At 58.2% G+C, this 19,268-nt stretch overlaps 1 protein-coding gene across 5 annotated transcripts in view; it reads right to left on the bottom strand.

The window, feature by feature from the left end:
* CLIP2 (CAP-Gly domain containing linker protein 2) overlaps positions 1-19,268 on the bottom strand; it is a 72,092-nt gene that overhangs the window by 11,569 nt on the left and 41,255 nt on the right. For 4 of the 5 annotated variants that reach the window (XM_078074493.1, XM_078074495.1, XM_078074494.1 and 1 more), the window contains 8 exons: positions 16,611-16,735; positions 14,864-15,077; positions 13,897-14,094; positions 12,925-13,028; positions 11,365-11,425; positions 5,074-5,178; positions 2,511-3,446; positions 367-424 (listed from right to left, as the gene is read on the bottom strand). In XM_078074493.1, the coding sequence (XP_077930619.1) occupies positions 367-424; positions 2,511-3,446; positions 5,074-5,178; positions 11,365-11,425; positions 12,925-13,028; positions 13,897-14,094; positions 14,864-15,077; positions 16,611-16,735 (1,801 nt within the window). The remainder of the gene's footprint in view (positions 1-366; positions 425-2,510; positions 3,447-5,073; positions 5,179-11,364; positions 11,426-12,924; positions 13,029-13,896; positions 14,095-14,863; positions 15,078-16,610; positions 16,736-19,268) is intronic. The other variant, XM_036112595.2, reaches the window with a different exon arrangement.

Raw genomic sequence — 19,268 nt, 5'->3', positions numbered from 1 at the left:
AAGGATTATTCTGCATCGTGGAAGAGAATGTACTGATAAGGAACAGACTGGAACAGTCTCCAAGAGGCACTGTGAAATGGAGAAGAGAAAGGGGTGGAACAGCATGGGAGGCAGACTGTGCTACCTAGGTGTTTGTGCATAAAAAGCTCTGGAAAGGAACCCTAAGTCGGCCAACACCGTGCCTTTAGGGAGGGAACTCAGGCAACAGGGCACCCTTTGCCGGACGCTGCCCTTTGACCCATTGGAAGTTTATACCTATTTAAAAAATAAAGTTAAAGCCAAGCAAGTGACAAGGGGCTTAGCCCAATGCCTGGCACTTCATAAACCCGAAAGCCCAGGGTCCCGCCCAGCCCCGCGGCCACTCACCCTCTATAGTCTCCTTCATCCTGACCTTCTCCCCTGAAATGTCGTTGGACTCAATCATCTGAAAGAAGAGCTTGGTAAGGGGGACGCTCGGCCCCTGCCCCTGCCCCCCGCCCCAGCCTGCCGAGCCAGCACCCCTCATCCCCATACAGGCTGGCTCTCAGGGACTCGATACGGGGGCAAGGAGCACAGATGCTCTCCATCCTGCCCCCCTGACAACAGAGGACTCTCTCCCCCCCTTCCTGCTCCCAGTGTCTCCGAAGGCTGTTTGGGCAGCTACCCCGAGAACGCCTCCCACCCCTTCCTTTGTTGAAAACGTCTATTATATTAAACAGATGTCTCTTTCCCTGGGACGCCCACAGAGATTAGTCCTGAAAATCTGTTTCCATCATCATCCAGAGGCAAAATCCCCGCCTTGGTTTCTCATCCATAAAACAAGCATCGGCTGCCATAGGGCAGCTCCCGGAGCAACTTCAAGAAATGCTACTTCCTCTCCCTCCAAGACTTCTTTTTAATAATAAACCCAGAAGCCAAAAAAGAAAAGATCAATTAAGAAAAAAAAAAAATCTGGATGGCAAACATCAGTAGGCTCCCCACGGCTCCTTGGAAAGTGTCCAGCCTCCTGCCCAAGCTGGCTGTCCTCTGGGCCTGCAGTTCGCCAGTCTAACACTGTGGGGCAGCACAGAGCTGAGCAGGCAGTCACCTCCATCAACCCGCCCCTCATACTTCTGTTCATACATCCCAAGCCCCCTTTTTAAGTCTCAGCCAGTTGCCCCTGCACCTAAACCTCTGCATCCGGGAGTCATGTGGGTCCAGACCGAGGCTCCATGTGTGTGGAAATTGAGAGACGGGACTTCCTGAGGTCACCGCCCTCTCCTTGGCCTAAGGTCTGTGATTGAGGGGAAGGGGGGCATCCTATGGAACCACAGCAGTCCAAAGCCTCCTCTGCTAAGGGACTCCCCATGCTCTGAGCAGCCAAGCGGGTTGCGTGCACGCAAGCGACCTTTCCCCTCTGCCCAGGATCCCGGGAAAGCCCTTGCTAAAAATGGTCCCTCCCTCGGAGAAGGGGGCAGAAAGGCTGCCACAGTGGGACGCAAGGGGGGACACCGGCAGAGCTCCTTCTACAAAAAAGGCACCTGTCCTTGAAACTCCTGGAAGTTATTCTAGTGTAAATGCTCAAGGGGAATTGGATGCCCAGGAAGGCCCAGGGCCTGAATACAGGCAATGATCATGCTGCTCGCTGTCCTTCATCTAGGATTTGACTCATGTCATCCTGGGCACCCTCAGTCAGCCCTCCAGGAGTGGAGCTGGGCTTGACCTCTCCCGCTGGTGGGCAGGAAACCCTGGGAGAGTTTCTGTCTCAGTCTTGCTTTGCTCATCTGTGAGACAGAGCCAACACCGGCCTTGCAAGGGTTAAGGTAAGAAAAGGCAACGTAGGTCCCGGCACAAGGGTTTGGTGGTCAGAGCTACTCAAAAGGCCCTTCCTGGCTGGTGTGGACACAGCCCACACCACCCGAGGCCTGGGCCTCCCCAGCGTGCTGAGCTGCAGAAAGCCGAGCTGGATGTTTGGAGGACTTCTAGATCTGGACCAGAACTGATACTGCAGCAACAGACGCTCTAGAACTATGCCCCTCCAGCCCCCCAGCACCCACTCGGGCGACCCCCCGACTCTGGCCGTTGGTTGTTGCTCAGTCTCAGCAGGACTGGCAAAAGGGGGCTGCCCTTAGGTCACCTAGGTTGGTGCTTGTGTTGGAGGTGTGGGACCCCCCCGCCCCGGGGACAGGCAGGGCTTGCCCTCCACGCCACGCGAGCCCCACGGAGCTCCTGGTGCTGGCGCCCTGGGGAGGTCCAGGAGCCTGCGCAGTGGGACACATCTGGGAGAAGCAGGGGCCTGGGGATTGGGAGGAAGCCTGTGCCCTGTGCTGAGGGACGCATCTCTCCAGGCCCGGGCTGTGGGGACCCAGCTAGGTCAGCTCTGACCACCTTGGCTCCCACGGCCACCCTGCCCTACCGATGGAGGGATGAGGGGGGCCCTCTGTTCTTGCATGGGCCTGGCTGGGAAGAAGGGGTCCGCCGACACTGGGGAGCCCGTCCCCGCAGCCCCCCCGGCACCCCCCCGCCCCCCGGCAGGAGAGGTGGCCGCCTACGTTGCCGTGCTGGGACAAGCACAGGGACTCAACGGCCTGCAGTCTGTTTTCGGCCACCAGAAGCCTCTCCCGCAGCCTCTCGGCCTCCTGCTTGCTCTGGGCTTCCGACCGCTGCAGCAGCTCGTGGTCCAGCATCTTCTTCTCAGCCAGGGAGATCTGCTCCTTGAGGAACTCGATGGCCTGTGCTTGGCCCCGATACTCCACGTCCAGCTTCTCCAGCTCGTGCACCCGCAGCTCGGCGTCGCGGCGCTGGTCCTGGGCCTCCTGCAGCTGCAGCCGGTGCTCGCTGGCCTGCACCTCCAGCTGGGCCCGCCAGTGCTGCCGCAGCCCGGCCACCTCCTCCTGGGCCTCCTGCAGCTTCTGCCGCAGCCCCTCCTTCTCCTTGACGTGCATGGCCGTCTCGATGTCGTGCTTGGCCCGCAGGTTGCCCAGCTCCAGCTGGTGCTCCATCTTGATGCCCTCCATCACGGCCTTCAGCTCCCCGATCTCCTTCTGCTGGGCACCCGGGCCCGAGTTCAGGGTGGCCTTGAGGTCCTCCAGGGACTTCTGGTGGTCCGAGGCCAGCGAGTCCAGCTTGGACTTCCAGTTGTCCATGAGCCCCATGTTCTCGCTGGTGGCCTGCTGGACCTTGGCCTTGAGGTCCACCACCTCCTGCGCGTACTTCTCGTTGGCCGCCCGGAGCTTCTCCACCTCCGCCTGGTAGGCCCGCAGCGCCTTCTCGTACTTGTCCCGCAGCGCGCCGCTCTCCCTCTGGCGCTCCTTGCTGGCCGTCAGCAGCCGCTCCCGCAGCCGCAGGGTCTCGGCGGCCTCGGGGTGCTCGGCGGGCGGGGGGCCCGAGTGCAGCAAGCATTGCTGCAACTCCTCGATCTCGCCACGCCGAAGGTGCAGTTCCTCCTCCAGCTGCAGCACACGCGACTTCTCGGCCACCGTGGTCAGCTACCGGGGAGAGAGGGCGACGCGGGTCAGCGGGCCGGCGGGCCGGCAGGGGGCCGCGCCGGGGGTGGGGGTGGTGGGGGCGCTTCGCGGAAGGGAAGGGCGCCCACCCCACCCGGGGGCCGCCTGTCCTTGGCCGCCCGGCCCGCCACAGCCTCCCGAGACACTCCCCTGGCTTGTAGCCCGGTGACGCAGGGACTCGATGGTCCCTGCGGCCCTGTGTGGCTTGGGACAAATCGGTGGTTAAAAGAAACCACCTGTTTGAGGGCCTGGCTTTCTTTAGGAGGGGAATTTTGCATTATCTGGCTCGGGGAGGGGCCCCAGCTGGAATGGGTCGATTCACTAGAAGGGCTGTCTGGAGGGGATGGCCGGAGAAAGGTCTGGTTTAATGCCGAAAGCAAAACAAAATTAATGCTCCAGACCCGCCTCCTGATGGATAACTGAGATCAGAGGCTCCATCCTCCGAAAACCCACCTGGATCACGACAATCACAGCTGTATTTGGAAACAATACAAGTTTTAAATCTTTTCCTAACTTAAAAAGAAAAAAAAATTTGTTTCTGAAGGTGACCTTAGTTCCGTAAGTCTGTTTTTGTCTTTATAATCAGGTTGAACCCCAGATCAAGGTGCCTCACGGCGGAGGGCTCCCGCCTGTCACCCCTGACCGGGTCGGTTTCTGCAAGCAGCGTCCGTGCACACGCGTGTGTCCTGCACAAGCACACACGGTCACCCCACAACGGCCAGTGTGTGCAGAGGGAGCCCTGTGGGTCTCCAGACACACACACACATGCACACGTTCGCTCGTGTACTGAGGCCGACCTGCAGAAACGGACCGTGGCTCGCCCCAGCCCCCACCCTGCTCAGATGGTCTGAACCAATCACCGCGAGCCCGCTGTTGAGCTCCATGGTCAGAACTGCAGCTGGGCTGCGCGGGCCAGGTGCGGGGATGTGTGCACCTGCACGGGGGGCCGGCCCCGGGGCAGGCGTGGGGGGCGCGGAGGGCCAGCAGGGCCCAGAACCTGGCCCTGGGACTTGGTGAGACCTCACCCCCAGCAGAACTTTCTCTGATCTATTGTAGCTCAACAGCCCCACCCCTGGGTCTGACACAGAGTCTCATGCCCTAGGGACACCCCCACGGCCCCCAAATCCCCAGGTCCTTCAGGCTAGCCCCTCCCGCCACCAGAATGAAGACCCCCTAAGTTAGAGAAGCCTGGATCTGCGGTCCCCCCCCGACCTCCCGCCTTCCTCAGCCTCCCCAGCCTGGGGAGAAGGGAGGCGTGGATGGGTTGTCACCGCGCCTGCCCATATATATAAGGGGCAAACCGTTCCCAAGAGGCCCCCCATTTCTGAACATGACAAAGCCTTGTGTTGGCAGTGCATGGGGACGGAGGGCGGGGGAGGGCCTCGCAGGACATTCCCAGCCAGCGGGACCATGAGCTGGGGTGCAGTCCCGAAGACCCCCTCCTCGCCAACAAGCGTCACGTGGCAGTGGAGTGGAAGTGTCCCTAAACCTCGACTTCCCTCCTAGAAGGGGCGCAAAAAAGGTGAAACACAACGAGGATAGCAGCCAAAGACAGAAAATAATAAAACAGAGAAGCCGAGGGAGGCGCCGGCGGCCGAGGCGGCGTTACCCTGTTGTCCGCTAACTCTCGGAGCAGCCGCTCGGCCTGCGCCTTCTCCAGTAGCAGGCTCTGCTCCAGCTCCCCGATGCGTGCGTGCTCCAGCTGCGTCTGGGTCTGGTCCGCCCGGGGCGGGTGGGCAGGCGGGCCAGGGGAGAGGAGTGCGGGGCAGAGGAAGCCGGAGGGAGACAGAGACAGACAGACAGAGACAGACAGAGAGAGAGAGAGAGAGGCGGCATCAACTTCCGTGAGCAAGACAGGAGAGCAGGTCAAGGACAGGAGGTGGCTCAGGGACAGAGGAGGTCTGGGGAGGTGGGCCGGGCTGGGCCCTCCAGCGGCCCCCTCCACCGGGTCCCCATCTGGGTTTGTTTAAAGGCAGAGGAGGGGCTGCAGCAACCCCGTGCCCCAAGCCACCCCACCCTGAAGAGGGTGGTAACAGGGCACCGGGATCCCTCCTGTCACCCCTTGCGGCTCTGGGGAGGGGCCCCCGCCTATTCCTGCTCCCCATCGGGCTGTTGCTCAGTTTTGGCACAGGATCCTGCAGGCCCCGGGATGGACGGCTCAGTAAAGGAACCCAGGACTCCCGGCCCCCCAGGCCTGAGCTGAAGGTGCAGGAACCAACTGAATGGGAAAGTTTTAAAAGATATCTCTACCCCATCGTGATTCTGCCGGCCTGGCCTCCCTGGTGGAGGCCAGGCTCTGACTCCCACTGCCCTGCCCCGAGCCCGGCGTGTCGGGGCCCATCCCTCAGGGCCCCCGCGGAGGATGCCTGGTCTCCCCAAAGCACAAGAACGCTTTTGTTCTAGCTTCCCACGCTAACAAAGCCCGCCGTTCTCGGGGCATCCAGCCTGGCATTTGGGTTTCTCGTAACAGATCTGCAAGGGTGGCAGGGGCCAAGGGTGCTGGCTCCAGGATACAAGGGCAATCTGGAGACCAAGTTCATCGTGGGGAGAAGCCAGGGGTTCCTCCTCGGCCTTCAGCCTTCAGCCTCCAGGAGAAGCGAGTTCCTGAAGGAACAACTAAAAAGGTTCTCTGTCTCTCTCTCTCAAGAGGGCAGCATGCCACAGTGAAAACAAGCAACCAGGCTCAGGCTCTTCCAGGAAATTACAGGCTGACAATGGTGTCTCGATGTCAGCCCCTGGCGGGGGGGCAGGCGGGGAGCTCGTCCCCACCCTCCTCTCCCAGAGGGTGGGTACCGCAGCTCGGCCCAGGACCCACGCTAGGTGGAGCATGATCATAAATGATGACTGGTGGCTCCACGGATAAGAAAAAGCCCCCAGCCTCACAATTCCAAGTTTCACTTGGTATTCCCAAAAGGACTCCCCCCGCCACCGCCCTGCATCACCCCCTTTCCAAACTTTTAGCCTCCTGGTCTGTAAGCTGGGGTCTCCATGGGGACACGGGGGAATCCAGCGGACTTGCTTCAAGTGCTTGCTTAATTAGATAAATTCAACCACAGGAACGTGGGGGGATGGAAAACAGCCTCGAAGGCTACATTTTAGGTGGCGTGGATGATCGGGCCTTCCATCCGCTCCAGGGACACTGCAGTGTGTAGGACCCTGTGCCGAAATGAGCAACAGCCCGATGGGGATGTGAGGAGTGGGGCCACCATGTTCCTGCTTCTCACGCTCAAGCTCCCGGGAGTTGATGTTCATCAACCCACGCCCACGGTCAAGGTGCTGGAGGCCGTGTAAGGGTGGATGCAACTTTTGTCTCGTGCGCTAACTTTACAACCCAACCCCCGCATAGAGGGTGTCTCGGCAGTCTCTCCATCTCCATGGCTGAGGGGGGCAGCCACAGACTTCCAGCAGCAACATGTATCATCGAAGGAGGCTCCCAAAGCGGGGGACTCCCACTTCCCTGCTGCAGCTCAAATCTGGGAGCTCGGCCAAGCCTTGCCTACGCCCCGCACCTGCCGCTCAGCCTCTCCCCGCAGACACTGTGTCCACATGCCGGGGAAGAGCAGAGACACTGCCCTGGGATACCCCTTGGGTAACTGATGGCTGGAATTGTTATGTGGGGGAGGAGATTCCCCACCTGCACTAGGGGCTCCTGGAGGTCAGAGGCATGCGTCACTGCTCTTGACCTATCTTTAGTCCTCACAGCGCACTGCTGCTTCTGAGTTCACGAGCCTGGCCCTCCCTGTTACCACGGGTCCTCCCATGCAAGTAATCAAGTGACCCAATGGGTACTATTTAATTAACAAAATCGTAACACGTAAGCCCTGGATGATTGATTAATCAACAACAGCCAAATCCCAGTAAGGTCGAGCCCCCACTCGGATGGGAGAGGCACACACATTTTCACGGTGCAACGTGGCAAACATCCGTTCGAGAACCAGAAAACCTGTCTCCAGCCTGTGACCTGGGATGCCCACCCTGGGAGAAGCACCTTCCCCGTGCTCCTGCCCTGTTGCTGGCAGTGGGGACATAAAGGTGGATGAGACAGACAGGGTCCCCGCAGCCCAGGGGTGTACATTGCGGGGAGGGACGCAAACAATAGAGGATTTCAGGTTGTGGTTGGAGCTGGGAACAGGGCTCAGGTGAGGGGCGCAGGGGATGGATATAATATCGAAGAGGCAGAGGTGGCCTCTCTGAGAAATATTGCGGAAGGTGAGGCCCGAAGGAGAAGCAGGACTCAGCACATGGAGAAGTTCAGAGGCAGACAGAACTTGGGGCGTCCAGGAACATGGGTGCATAGGGCGGGGTCCCCAAGGGGCTCCTTCTGGGCCACTCTGGAAGAGCCTACCTTTACCTGGGGTCGTGGTGTGTGAGCAGGGAAGCGGCAGGGGCTGGTTTGCCTCTTTAAGACATTTGGTCAGCGGTCTGCTTTACAGTAACACGGAGAGGGGGCTGTGGGTGGGGGGGGAGAGCTGGAACAAGATCGGCCATGAGTTGATAATCACTAAAGCCCGCTGACGGGCCAATGATGAGGGTTCATCATACCTTCTTCCCTACTTATGTGTAGGCTCAAAAGTCCCCAGTGTTAAAAATCCCAAAGCTGTATTTTTAAGGGTTATCTGGCTTCAGTGTGGAGAATGGGTAGCGGAAGAACACGGGAGATGCCAAGTAGGGGCTGGCGCAATTGTCCGAGGCAAGGTGCTGGGGCCTGGCCCAGGAAGGTGGCTATGGGGAGGAAAAGGATTTTGGAGGCAAGGTCAAGGTCAGGAGGATTTCTGATGGGAGGGATGAGGGAAAGATTCAAGATGAGTCAACTAAGCAACCATCTGTGGGGTTGTGGGGCCAACTGCTGAGATGGGGGGGTCAGGAAATAAATGAAGGGATCTGTCTTGCACATGTTCCATTTAGGATGCTGTACTGGGTTGAACGGTGTCCCCCAAAACCTCACCTTTACCTGGAGCCTCCGAATGGGGCTTTGTTTTGGAAGAGGAATCTCTGCACATGTGATTAGTTAAGATGAAGTCATACTGGATTAAGGTGGACCCCAACCCCAATGACTGGTGTCCTTATTCGAAGGCCAAGTCAGAGACACAGGAACAGGCAGAGGCAAAGGCCATGTGGTGACAAAGCCAATGACTCAGTTACAAGCCGAGGGATGCCAAGGGTTGCCAGGAGCCTTACCGGAGCTGGGAGAGAAGCGTGGAACAGGTTCTCCCTCAAGCCTCCAAAGGAAGCAAGCGTGCCCATCCCTTGATTTCAGATGTCTGGCTTCCAGAACATCGAGAGAATAAGTTTGCATTGTTTTAAACCACCGAATCGTGGTGATTTGTTACAGTAGCCCCTGGAAACTGCTATAGACCCCCGTCACTCCCTCTCCCTGGGGGAGATGTCCAGTAGGCACGCCAGTGTGGCTCTGGGGTGGGGGGGGAACCGAGGGAATCGTGAGCTCACAGAGGACACCGAATGACACAGACTGGAAGCTCTCGACAGCGTAGATCGAGGGGCAAAGGGGCCCTGAGACAGGCCGACATTTAGAGATCAGGAAGGAGGCTACGAGGCTGGAACCGGGGACTGAGGCCAGGAGGAGGACAAGCAGAGAGATGGGGTGACAGCTGGTGGGAGACCAGGAGCTCACAGGAATGCTCTGGGTTTTATTTTTGACTCTCGAGACGGGTGGGTGTGAGCGGAACTTTGGGACCATTTGTGTTCTGGTCGTCATGAATATGGTCACAGGAAAAACAGCAGCAAGAGGACCCCAGCGCCCCTTGACTGACTGTCACTGTCTGTCACGGTCTCTCCCAGCCTCTCCCAGCTAAAGGAGCGGGGATGGACACCTGATCCAAAGCCAGCCAGCTCATTGGCTAGCCTGGGACCAATCAGATTCTCTCCAGAGGACAGAGGCTTGGGCTGATGGGAGGTGGGTGCTGGAGCCTGGGCCCCGGGGCCAGGAGGCTAGTGGGTAGGCGGGGCCAGAAGTGGGTGGGGCCAGATGTGGGTGGGCGGGGCCAGGAGAGGGGGTCGGGGGGCAGTGGTGGTTGGGGCGCCAGGAGAAGGGAGCAAATGTGCCAAGAGCCCATGAGACACAATGAGAGAGAAAAAGAGTCAGACAGACGTGCAGACTGACCACGAGTCAAGAGCAGAGGGAAGCCCCTGCGCAGAGAATGAATGGGTGTGGATTCTGAGGCTATTTCTTGCCTTGGGTCCTTGAACTCCCGGTGACAATTCCCTATAGACTTTTAATAAACCCCGTTGAGTGAAGTGCGCAGGAGGGGTCTCTGTCCCTTGCAAGCACAGGTGCTTTTTCCAGAAGCCCACCCCAACTCCTGCAAGAGGGCAGCCACCCAGCAGGAAAGCCAGCCGCAGACAACCACATGACCTGTCCCCTTGGCTAAGAGGGAAGCGTACAAGAGAACATCCTAATAATGCTGGGCTGGGGCTCCTACACTGGGGTTGTACCCCAACATCCATCCTTAAAGCTCAGGTGAAAAAATCTCCCAGATGGCACACGTCCCTCGCCTAGCCGGGGTCATCCAGGGACAGGACAACCCCAGGCACACTTCTGCTGGGCAACGAAGACATGGGCTCTTAAGGCAGCTCCTTCACAAAATCAGAAACCATAATATCCAATTTGAGCTCAGAAATGATCTAGTGCAGGGGCGCCTGTCTTGCTCAGTCAGTGGAGCATGAGACTCTTGATCTCGGGTTTGTGAGTTTGAGCTCCATGTTGGGTGTAGAGATTCCTTAAAAATAAAATCTTAAAAAAAAAAAAAGATCTAGTGCAATGATCCCCAAAGTATCGTCCCTAGACCGGCATCCACCTGGGAACTTTCTAGAAATGCAAATTCTCAGGTCCCACCCAGACCTACCGAACAGCCACTCTGAGGCTGGGCCCAGCACTGTGTCTGAACACGCCCTCTAGGTGATGAATTTTCAAGTCTGAGAATCACCGACCTAGTTCAACCTCCTGATTTTGCAGATGAGCAAAGTGAGGCCTGGGGAGGGAAGGGACTGCCCAGGGCCAGTTAGGCCCAGGCCAGCGTGTGGAGGACTGAACTCACTGTCCCCTGCCCCATCTGATAGCTCCAGGAGTCCTCATCCCTTGTCACCTCCCAGGGAGCTGGGAGGACCACAGCAGTGAGGCATTCCTGCCCACCCAACGGTGGCCTCGTGAGCCCTGAGGTCTCTGCGTGATATGGTGAGGAATGCTGGGGGTGGCGGGGGGCCTTCACTAACTGATGGGAGCACCCCCTGTCCCTCAGCTCAGAGACGGTGGGGTGGAGCGGAGAGTGAAAGGTTCACCTTTGCCCAGACCACCTGTCCAGGTGCTGTAACTCAGGAGGCGCCCTAAGTGGTCCTCCTCATGGGCTGAGCTCAGGAGCCAGGAGTCCTGGGTCCTGGTCCCAGGGGCTGCTGCCTCGCTCCGTGATTGGGTGAGTCCCTTTGACTTTCTGAGGCTGTTTTGCCATCTACAAGCTCTGAGACTCAATAGCAAGCTACTTCCAGCCAAAATGTCACCTGGAATCCAAGACAAATGAAGGACCCAAGGGACACCTTCAGTGCTATTGTCCAACAAAGAAGGGACAGGGGAGTCCAGCCACTATGTCCTATGGCTACCCTTGGTCCACCCCACCTGGCTGCCAAACAAAAGGAAGCATGGCCCCCCTGGGGCTCCTGGAGCTGAGCCATCCCCCCCCACTTTGACACCCTCTGAGTCTCTCATGACCTGCCCCTCCCCATTCTCCCAGAGGCCCCTTCTGGATTTCTCCCTTGAAATGTCCCCAGCCCCCTCCCAGGGAGGCCAGAGCTGCTGCCTGGTCCTCAGGACCATGTGCCCTGCAAGGGCTGGGCGCGGGGACAGGGGCCGGGGGAGAAGCGGGGGGCGGGGCGGTCCTCCGACCATTACCTCCAGGTCTCCCTTGGTGATGGACTCCTCCTCCACTCGGAACTGCAAGTCCTCCACCTTCCTGCAGGGGGAGAGGGGGCTGAGCCGGCTGGGCTCAGAGCCGTGGGCCTCACCCCGTGCTCAGACCACGCAGAAGGCACCAACCGTCCCAGAGTCCTGGCTGATGGGGAGAGCCTCCTGGAAACCTCTAGCCCTCCCAACTGCCGGCCCCGTGCTCCACTCTGAGACCACCGGCTTCTCTAAAACGGAGGCGTGTCAGGCGACATCCTTCCTCCCTAGGGTGGCTGTGGGACGGGGTGGCAGGAGGGGCTGTCCTGCTTCTGCATGAACAGTCCGCAGGGAGGGAGGGAGGGAGGGAGCGTGGGCTTCTTCCCCTGCTGACCTCACTCTCGTCCCCTCCCCGCAGAATCGGGGCGCCAGAGTCCTGGGGCTGCTCCCCGATGAGGGTCCCCACTGCCCTGCTGTAGGCGTCGGGAGCCACTCTCGGGGAGACACAGTCACCCACCCACGTGCCAAGACAGCACAGGGGAGGTGCGGGCACATAACCGCTCACGGAGCTGCCCTTCCCGGGGCCCCCTGACAGTTCCCGGCCTGCAGATGGGGAGACGGGGCCCCGGGAAGGGCAAGAGACCTGCCCAAGGCCACCCAGCAAGCCCAGGGGCCCGCACCCAGGCCCTTCATGAACATAACCCCCAGGACATCTTCAAGTTTTTTGTTTGTCACCATGGGAACCAGATGTGTGGGCCCCGAAAACTGTCTCAGGCAGATATAAATAAGCCCTTTCTCCTCAAGTCAGACGGTAACAACAGCCTGTGGTTCACAGGCCTCAGCTGAAAGCCCCGAAACAGCCCCCAAGCGGGGGCTGAGGATGGGGGGCTGCCTGAGGCATGGCGGAGGGGAGGGAGCCCCAGAAATCTGGGTGTCGGCCAGGGGACAGGGAGAGGCCCTGGGGCAAGAGAAGCCCTGTCCCCTGTTGGCTTGTCCCGCTAGGTGACCCCAGGACCAAGTCAGGCCAGGGGCCCCACACAGAGGGAACCAGTCCCCACTGGCCGCTGCGGCAGGACAGAAAGAACCAGTGTCATCACCAACAGCCTGGTGGCCTCAGGCAAATCCCCGCCCGCTCTGAGCCTCAGTTTCTTCATCTGTGACATGGGGGGGCAAGAGCCGCCTCCCGGGCTCATGGTAAGATTGAGAGAGACTACACAGGGAAGTCCTCAGCCTGGGGCTGACTCCTAGAAGCAAGGTGTTTCGAGGGGCCCTTTGGAGCTGCTTCTCGGACCTTCGGGGTCCTGACCCAGCCAAGCTGGGAGCTCTGTGGATGCAGCCGGCATGAGGGGGGGTCCCCACCCTGCGTGTTCCCCTCAGGATGCGCTGCACAGGCCGGGAGGGCAGGTGCAGCGAGCCCACCCCCCCCACCATTCAGGAAGGAGAACGGTGGACGGATGTGGTTGACGCATCAAGCCTGCAGAGATGGGGATCATCACCCCACTTTGCAGATGAGGGGCAGGCCCGCAGAGCTCAGATGTCCCCCAGGCCCAGGGCAGGGGTGGTGGCCCATACCTCCTCTCCTCCTCCAGCTGGTTGGACAGGTCTACCTTCTCCTTCCGCACGCTCTCCACCAGCAGCCGGGCCCGCTGCAGCTTCTCCTCAGCTTCTGTAACATACTGGGCCCCGAGCAAGGGCCAGCGCAGCATCAGCCTCCTCCTGGGCCCGGGGTCCAGGCGGGGGAGGGCTGCGAGAGAGGCGCAGGGGCGCGAGGAGCCGGGCCTGCCACTCGGGCCACCCCCACCGGTGGGGCACAGACCGTGGGCCTCGCTGTGAGGGAGGAGGGCACGGCCGAGCGCCAGGAACGGCAGAGGCCAGCCTCACCCAGTGGGAACCCCAGGTCCACCTGTCCCCAGTACCCAGCACCCCAGTGCCTGCCACGTCCCTCAACCCCTAAGAACCTAAGACCTGCTGTCTTGGGAAGGCCTCTGTCCCAGCACACACGGGAGCCTGGCCTTAATCATCCCAGCACTTGACGGCGGGCTGAGCCAGGCTCCCGGTGGGGATGGGGACCCAGGAAGGATCTGTCACGTAGGAGACAAACATCTCCAGCAGGGAAGAGAAGGCAAGTGATTGCAGCAGACCCAAGTCAATGGGCGAGGGCTCCCTGCCCCGAAACCCAACACACGGATCTACTTGAAAGCACGATCTGAAACGTGGACGGGTGTAGACCAAAAAACGTGTACATGAGTATATTTAGACAATGTGAGTAATTGGAAATAACTTGAACCACCACAGGGGACTGGCCACGTCGGTAAGGACACAGCCCGTGATAGATGGCCACACAGCCTCGGAAACAGGGAAGAATTTTCCATGACCTAGAAAATGCTCCCACTCTAGTTAAGTAGGAAAAAGCACGAGATAGCCAGGCTCCGGATCCACCAGGAGGAGGGCTGAGGGGGGAGGTTAGGATTCTCTGCATGAAGGTGGCCCACAAGGCTGACCCTCTGGGCACCCCCCACCCCCTGGCCCCGCTGGCCCAGCCACCTGCTCGTGCTGCGCCTTAAGCAGGGCGATTTCCTTCTCCACTTCACAGATGTGGCTCGTGGCCTTGGCCACCTCGGCCCGCTCCAGGTCCCGCTCAGCCAGTAGCTGCTCGATGTGCTGCTGCTTTTCCTTTAACGCCTCTTGCAAGGCAGTCGTGCCCGATATCTTGCGGGCGTAGCGCGAGGAGGTCTCCGTGAGCTGCAGGAAGGCGCGGGTGCGGGCAGGACTCAGGGATCTGGAGCACCATCCAGACAGCAGCTCGAGCGCCTCGCCTCCCAGGGCCCTGCTCCTCCCGGCCAGTGCCCTAGACACTCTATGTAGGGGGATGTTCGAGATCCATGGAACTCCCGGTTCTCGGGGGAGTCATGGCCCCCGACAGTCACAGCACCTGGGCTCTGCCTCATGGTGGACTCCCTCACCTGGGCCGCTTTCTCTGCACACATCCTAGACTCTCAACCTAGCCTCAGCTTGCACAGAAGGCCCTGTGCCCAGCAGGGCAGCCTTGCCTTCTCCCCTCACCCAGGGTGCCTCTGGCAACCTTGAACCCCCTGCCCTGCACCTGCCCCCACCCATAATACCTGTCCTATATCTGTATGACCCTCCTTAACTCCCAGGAAAGGGGTTAGGGTTAGGCTACTGACAAATCAGTGACATAGAAATAACAATAAATGTAAATGGATCAATCTTTCCTATTAAAGGATATCAACTTTCTCATCTTTTTTTTTTTCTTTTTTAAGTAAACTCTATGCCCAATGTGGGGATTGAACTCACGACCCTGAGATCAAGAGTCGCATACTCCACTGACTGAGCCAGCTAGGGGTCCCTAAGCTTTCACCTTTGTTCAAAAACCCCATGGAGAGATACCTGGAACCAGAGCAAGTCAGGGGAGACTGGGACACCTGGATCCTTCTGTCCCTACCCCCCCACACCCACACACCAGGGTACCCCTCCCCGGCTCCATCCTCACCAGTCCACTGCGGCTGGGCCGGCCCCCCACGGAGGAGGCCACAGAGCTGACGGAGCTGATAGAGGAACTGCTGGGGCTGTGGGTCAGTGCCGAGACACCCATGGCCATGCGCTTGGTCTTCTTGGCCTTGGCCGGGCTGGTGGATGGGAAGCCGATGCGGATTACCTTGTGGATGGGCGCGAAGAGACCAAACTTGGGTGGGCACTGGAAGTACCTGGGGGAGGCAGGAGAGACCCACACTGCCGTCACGGCCCCATGGCCCAGAGCCGCCTCTAGCCTCCCCTAGCCTCCCCCAGCAGAGAGGCTTGTCCTTGGGGTCCCAACAACCTCACCCCACGACCAATAGATGGGACTCCCAGAAAGAGAACAGAGGGGAATAGGGCCCGAGATTCTCTGCAGCCATAAATAGCCATTGGGCATATTTAGGAGGAGTCAGGGGTTATAACAATTACCCAGTACCCACTCTGCACCGGTCCCTTTATGTGAGTGCTCATTTCTATCCCCCAGCCACTCTACTCTTATCCACGTTTCACAGATGAGATTTAGGCTCAGAGAGGTTAAGGAACTTGCCTGAGGTCACACAGGAGGCTAAATGGCAATGCCAAGACTGGACTCCCCAGTCTTCTGGGCTTGGCTCCCACACACCATTCAGAGCACCCCCCAGGCCCATCTGCAGCCTCCACTCTCACGACTGCCCCTGGGCCACCCCAGACCCAAGGAACCCCACTGACCCCTGCCCATGGAGCTCCCAGCATGGAGCAACCAAAGCCTGAAGGAGACACCTTGGAGGTGGGGGCTGCTGCCCCACCTGCCCCCAAATTCTGAAGGCAAGAGTGAGTTGAGAGAAACACCCATCTTGCAAACAGGAAGGCACAGTGTTGCCACGGGAACTCGGGACTATCTTCTCTCAAAACCTCTCGGGATACAGATTCCACACGGGACCGGGGAGCTGGTCCTGTCCAGTTCCTGCCTCGCCTTGGAAGTGCCTCCCCATCCTGCCTCCTCCTGCAGGCAGCTCTTTGCCAGGACCGTCCCCCCTGCATAGCAGACCTTCCTCAAGCCTACTGCAGAAGCAAAAAGCCTACTTTCCTGCAAGAGCTGGGTGAAGTATGGCTCTTCCCCTGGTGGCTTGGCCTGAACCACAGTCACCAGTCCTTTCCAGATCCGTCACAGCCCAGCCTAGGGACACCCAGCGTGGGCAGTGGGGCCCCATGACCCTGGCAGACGCTGCTCACCCAGAACCTCACACCCCCAGCCCCAGCCTGCCACCCTCCCAACCCAGCCTTCCCGGCAGCCAGTTCCCTCTCATCAGAGAGGGCGTGAGACCTGGAGCCCAGCTGTGACCCTATCCAGGGCTGTAGGGCACTGGACAGTGTTGGATTATTTCCTGTGTCACCCGGGGTCTCCCGGGAGGCCAGTACCACTCCCTCTCGTTTCCACAGCTCCCACCCCACATAGCCTCGTGTGGCATGCAAGAGGGAACACAGAACCGACGACTCTCCTAGCACTTGCCCGTGACTCTGCCTGACCTTGAGCAATGACCTCTCTGGCCTCTCTTCTCTCGTCTGTAAAATGGGGATGCTATTCCTCAGACAGAAGGAAGGTGGCAGCACCTCTACCGTGGTGCCTGGCTCAGCTACCCAGAGCCTCAACACGGGCTTCCTCAGATGCCCCAGCCCCAGCCTCCACACCCATCCCAGGTGAAGAGAAGCCCCCTCCCAGGCGCCCCGGGGGAAGTCCACCATACCTGGTGCCCGCCACCGCCCCATCATTCTTCCCAAGGGGCTCGTCCAGCTCCACGCCGCACCACTCGCCCTTGGCAAAGTCTGTCTCCCCCACGTACCGCACCACGCCAGTCTTCGTCCCGCCAACCTGTTGGCACACAGACAGACTCAGGTCCGGAGGATGCAGTGGGCCCAGGCAGAGACGGCCCAGGTGCCCAGGCTCATCCCATCTCTCGCTTCCAGTGTGCAGGGGACAGGGAAGGTGGGGGTGAGGAGGAGAGAGGCCCAAGGGCAGTGGGGAGGGATACAGGTAACACCAGGGCTTCCCGGGGCTGTCCCATGCAAGAGCTTTGGAGACAGACAGCCCTGCATGGAAACTCTGCCACGTACAAGCTGTGTGAGCTTGGGCAAGTTACCTGACCTCTTTGAGCTTCAGCGTCTTCATCTATAAAAAGCATTTGTTTTGGGCGCCTGGGTGGCTCAGTTGGTTGAGCAACTGCCTTCAGCTCAGGTCATGATCCTAGAGTCCCGGGATCGAGTCCCGCATCGGGCTCCCTGCTCGGCGGGAAGTCTGTTTCTCCCTCTGACCCTCCCCCCCTCATGCTCTCTCTCTCTCTCTCAAATAAATAAATAAAATCTTTAAAAAAAAAAAGCATTTGTTTTATCTCCCCTCCCCAAGGATTAAATACTTAGGTGCAGTGCCTGCCACATACTAGAGTGTCAATAAACATTATCCTTAAAAATGGTTAAATGGTGGTCACCAGGGGCTGGGGGACGGGGAAATGGGGAATTGTTTAATGGGAATCGAGTTTCGGTTTTGCAAGACAAAGACGACCTGTAGATCGGGTGCACAGCAATGTGAATGCACTTAACACTACTGAATGGTACATTTAAGGATGGTCAGGAAGGATGATTGGAGGGGCGCCTGGGTGGCTCAGTTGGTTAAGCGTCTGCCTTTGGCCCAGGTCATGATCCCGGGGTCCTGGGATCCAGCCCTATGTCGGGGTCCCTGCTCAGTGGGGAGTCTGCTTCTCCCTTTGTCCCTCCCCCAGGCTTGTGTGTGCTCTCTCTCGCAAAAATAAATTTAAAAATCTTCTAAAAATAAAAAGATAAAAAGCCCTAGAAGTTTCTCTACCTCACTCCAGAAGCAAACATTTCAACTCTCTAAGCTGAATTTTTTGGTACCTCCCGATTTCTAAATGACACACTTACAGTGTTATTTCTTGATTTCTCAATTTTGGGTTACCCCCCTCAACTTCCCATCCAGGAAGGGGAGACGTCAGCTCCCCTTCATCACTGCCTCATACGCGTCTGCGCACACACGTCCTGACTCTACCCCCTTTCCAAGCAGCGAGGTCTCGATTTTGATCGGATTCCAGGTTTACCGTTCCAGAGACTAAGTAAACGCTGCTCATGGATGAGTATGGGAGGCTGCAGGAGCTTTTTCCTTGCCGGCACAAATTTTTCCCTCCAGATAATTGTCTCTTATGATCATTTGTTTGCCTAGCCTTTATAGACTTAACACTAATTCCACCCCAGGGGCGCCTGGGTGGCTCAGTCATTGGGCGCCTGCCTTCGGCTCAGGTCCTGATCCCAGGGTCCTGGGATCGAGCCCCACATCGGGCTCCCTGCTCCGCGGGAAGCCTGCTTCTCCCTCTCCCGTTCCCCGCTTGTGTTCCCTCTCCCGCTGTGTCTCTCTCTGTCAAATAAATAAATAAATAAAATCTAAAAAAAAAAAAAAAAGACTAATTCCACCCCAAACTTTCTCATTTGGGAAAGGCCTGGGGAATTCCATCAAGTTCTTTCTGAAGAAGACCCTCCTGCAGCCACGTGACCCACCATGAGGCCACCAGCCTCGCCTCTTCCTGCACCATCGCCCTGAGGAGTCCCTTCGCCTCTCCTGGGCTGGACCCCATTTCCTGGATCCTAGGTCTTCCATTTTTCTTGGTTTACTTCCTTATTTTTGGTCAAACACATCCCCCCAGGGCTTTCTAAGAAAAGGTGCATGAGGAAATAAACTCTTCAAACCTTTGCAATTTGGGACACTATTTTTTACTCTAGCCTCCCTTTGGCTTAATCAAGGTAAAAATTCAGGTTACATCAAATTCACCATTTTAACCAATATAAAGCATACAATTCAGTGGCTTTTAGTTTGCAACCATCACTGCTATCTGATTCCAGAACATTTTCATCACCCCCAAAAGGAAACCCCATGCCCAGGAGCAGACCCCCACCCCCAGCTCCTGGCAACCACTCATGCACTTTCTGTCTCCCTGGACTGCCTTATTCTGGGCATTTCCTATCAATGGAATCACCCATATGTGACCCTTGGTGTCTAGTCTTCTTTCATTTGGCATAGCGTTTGCCAGGTTCCCCATGCTTATCGGCAGCAGTATCATTTATCGGCATCATTCCTTTTTATGGCTAAATAAAATTCCAGCGTATGGATTACATCACATTTTGTTTGCCGGTGCATCCACTCTCGGACATTTGGGAGGTTTCCACTTTTTGGTCAGTGTGAATAACATCCCTGTACAAGTCGTTGTGTGAACACTTGCATCCCTCACTCTTGAGTGAGTTTGGCTGGGTCCCTTCCTTCAGGATTTCGAAGGCGTCCGTCTTCCAGGGCTGTTGATGAGATGTTTCAAGCCCATCTGAGTCCCGATCCTGCAGGTGAGCCC

This window comes from Halichoerus grypus, chromosome 6 (assembly GCF_964656455.1).
Source record: "Halichoerus grypus chromosome 6, mHalGry1.hap1.1, whole genome shotgun sequence".
NCBI lineage: Eukaryota > Metazoa > Chordata > Mammalia > Carnivora > Phocidae > Halichoerus > Halichoerus grypus.
Note: the sequence above shows the minus strand (reverse complement) of the source record. Positions and strands in the feature narration are given on the sequence as shown.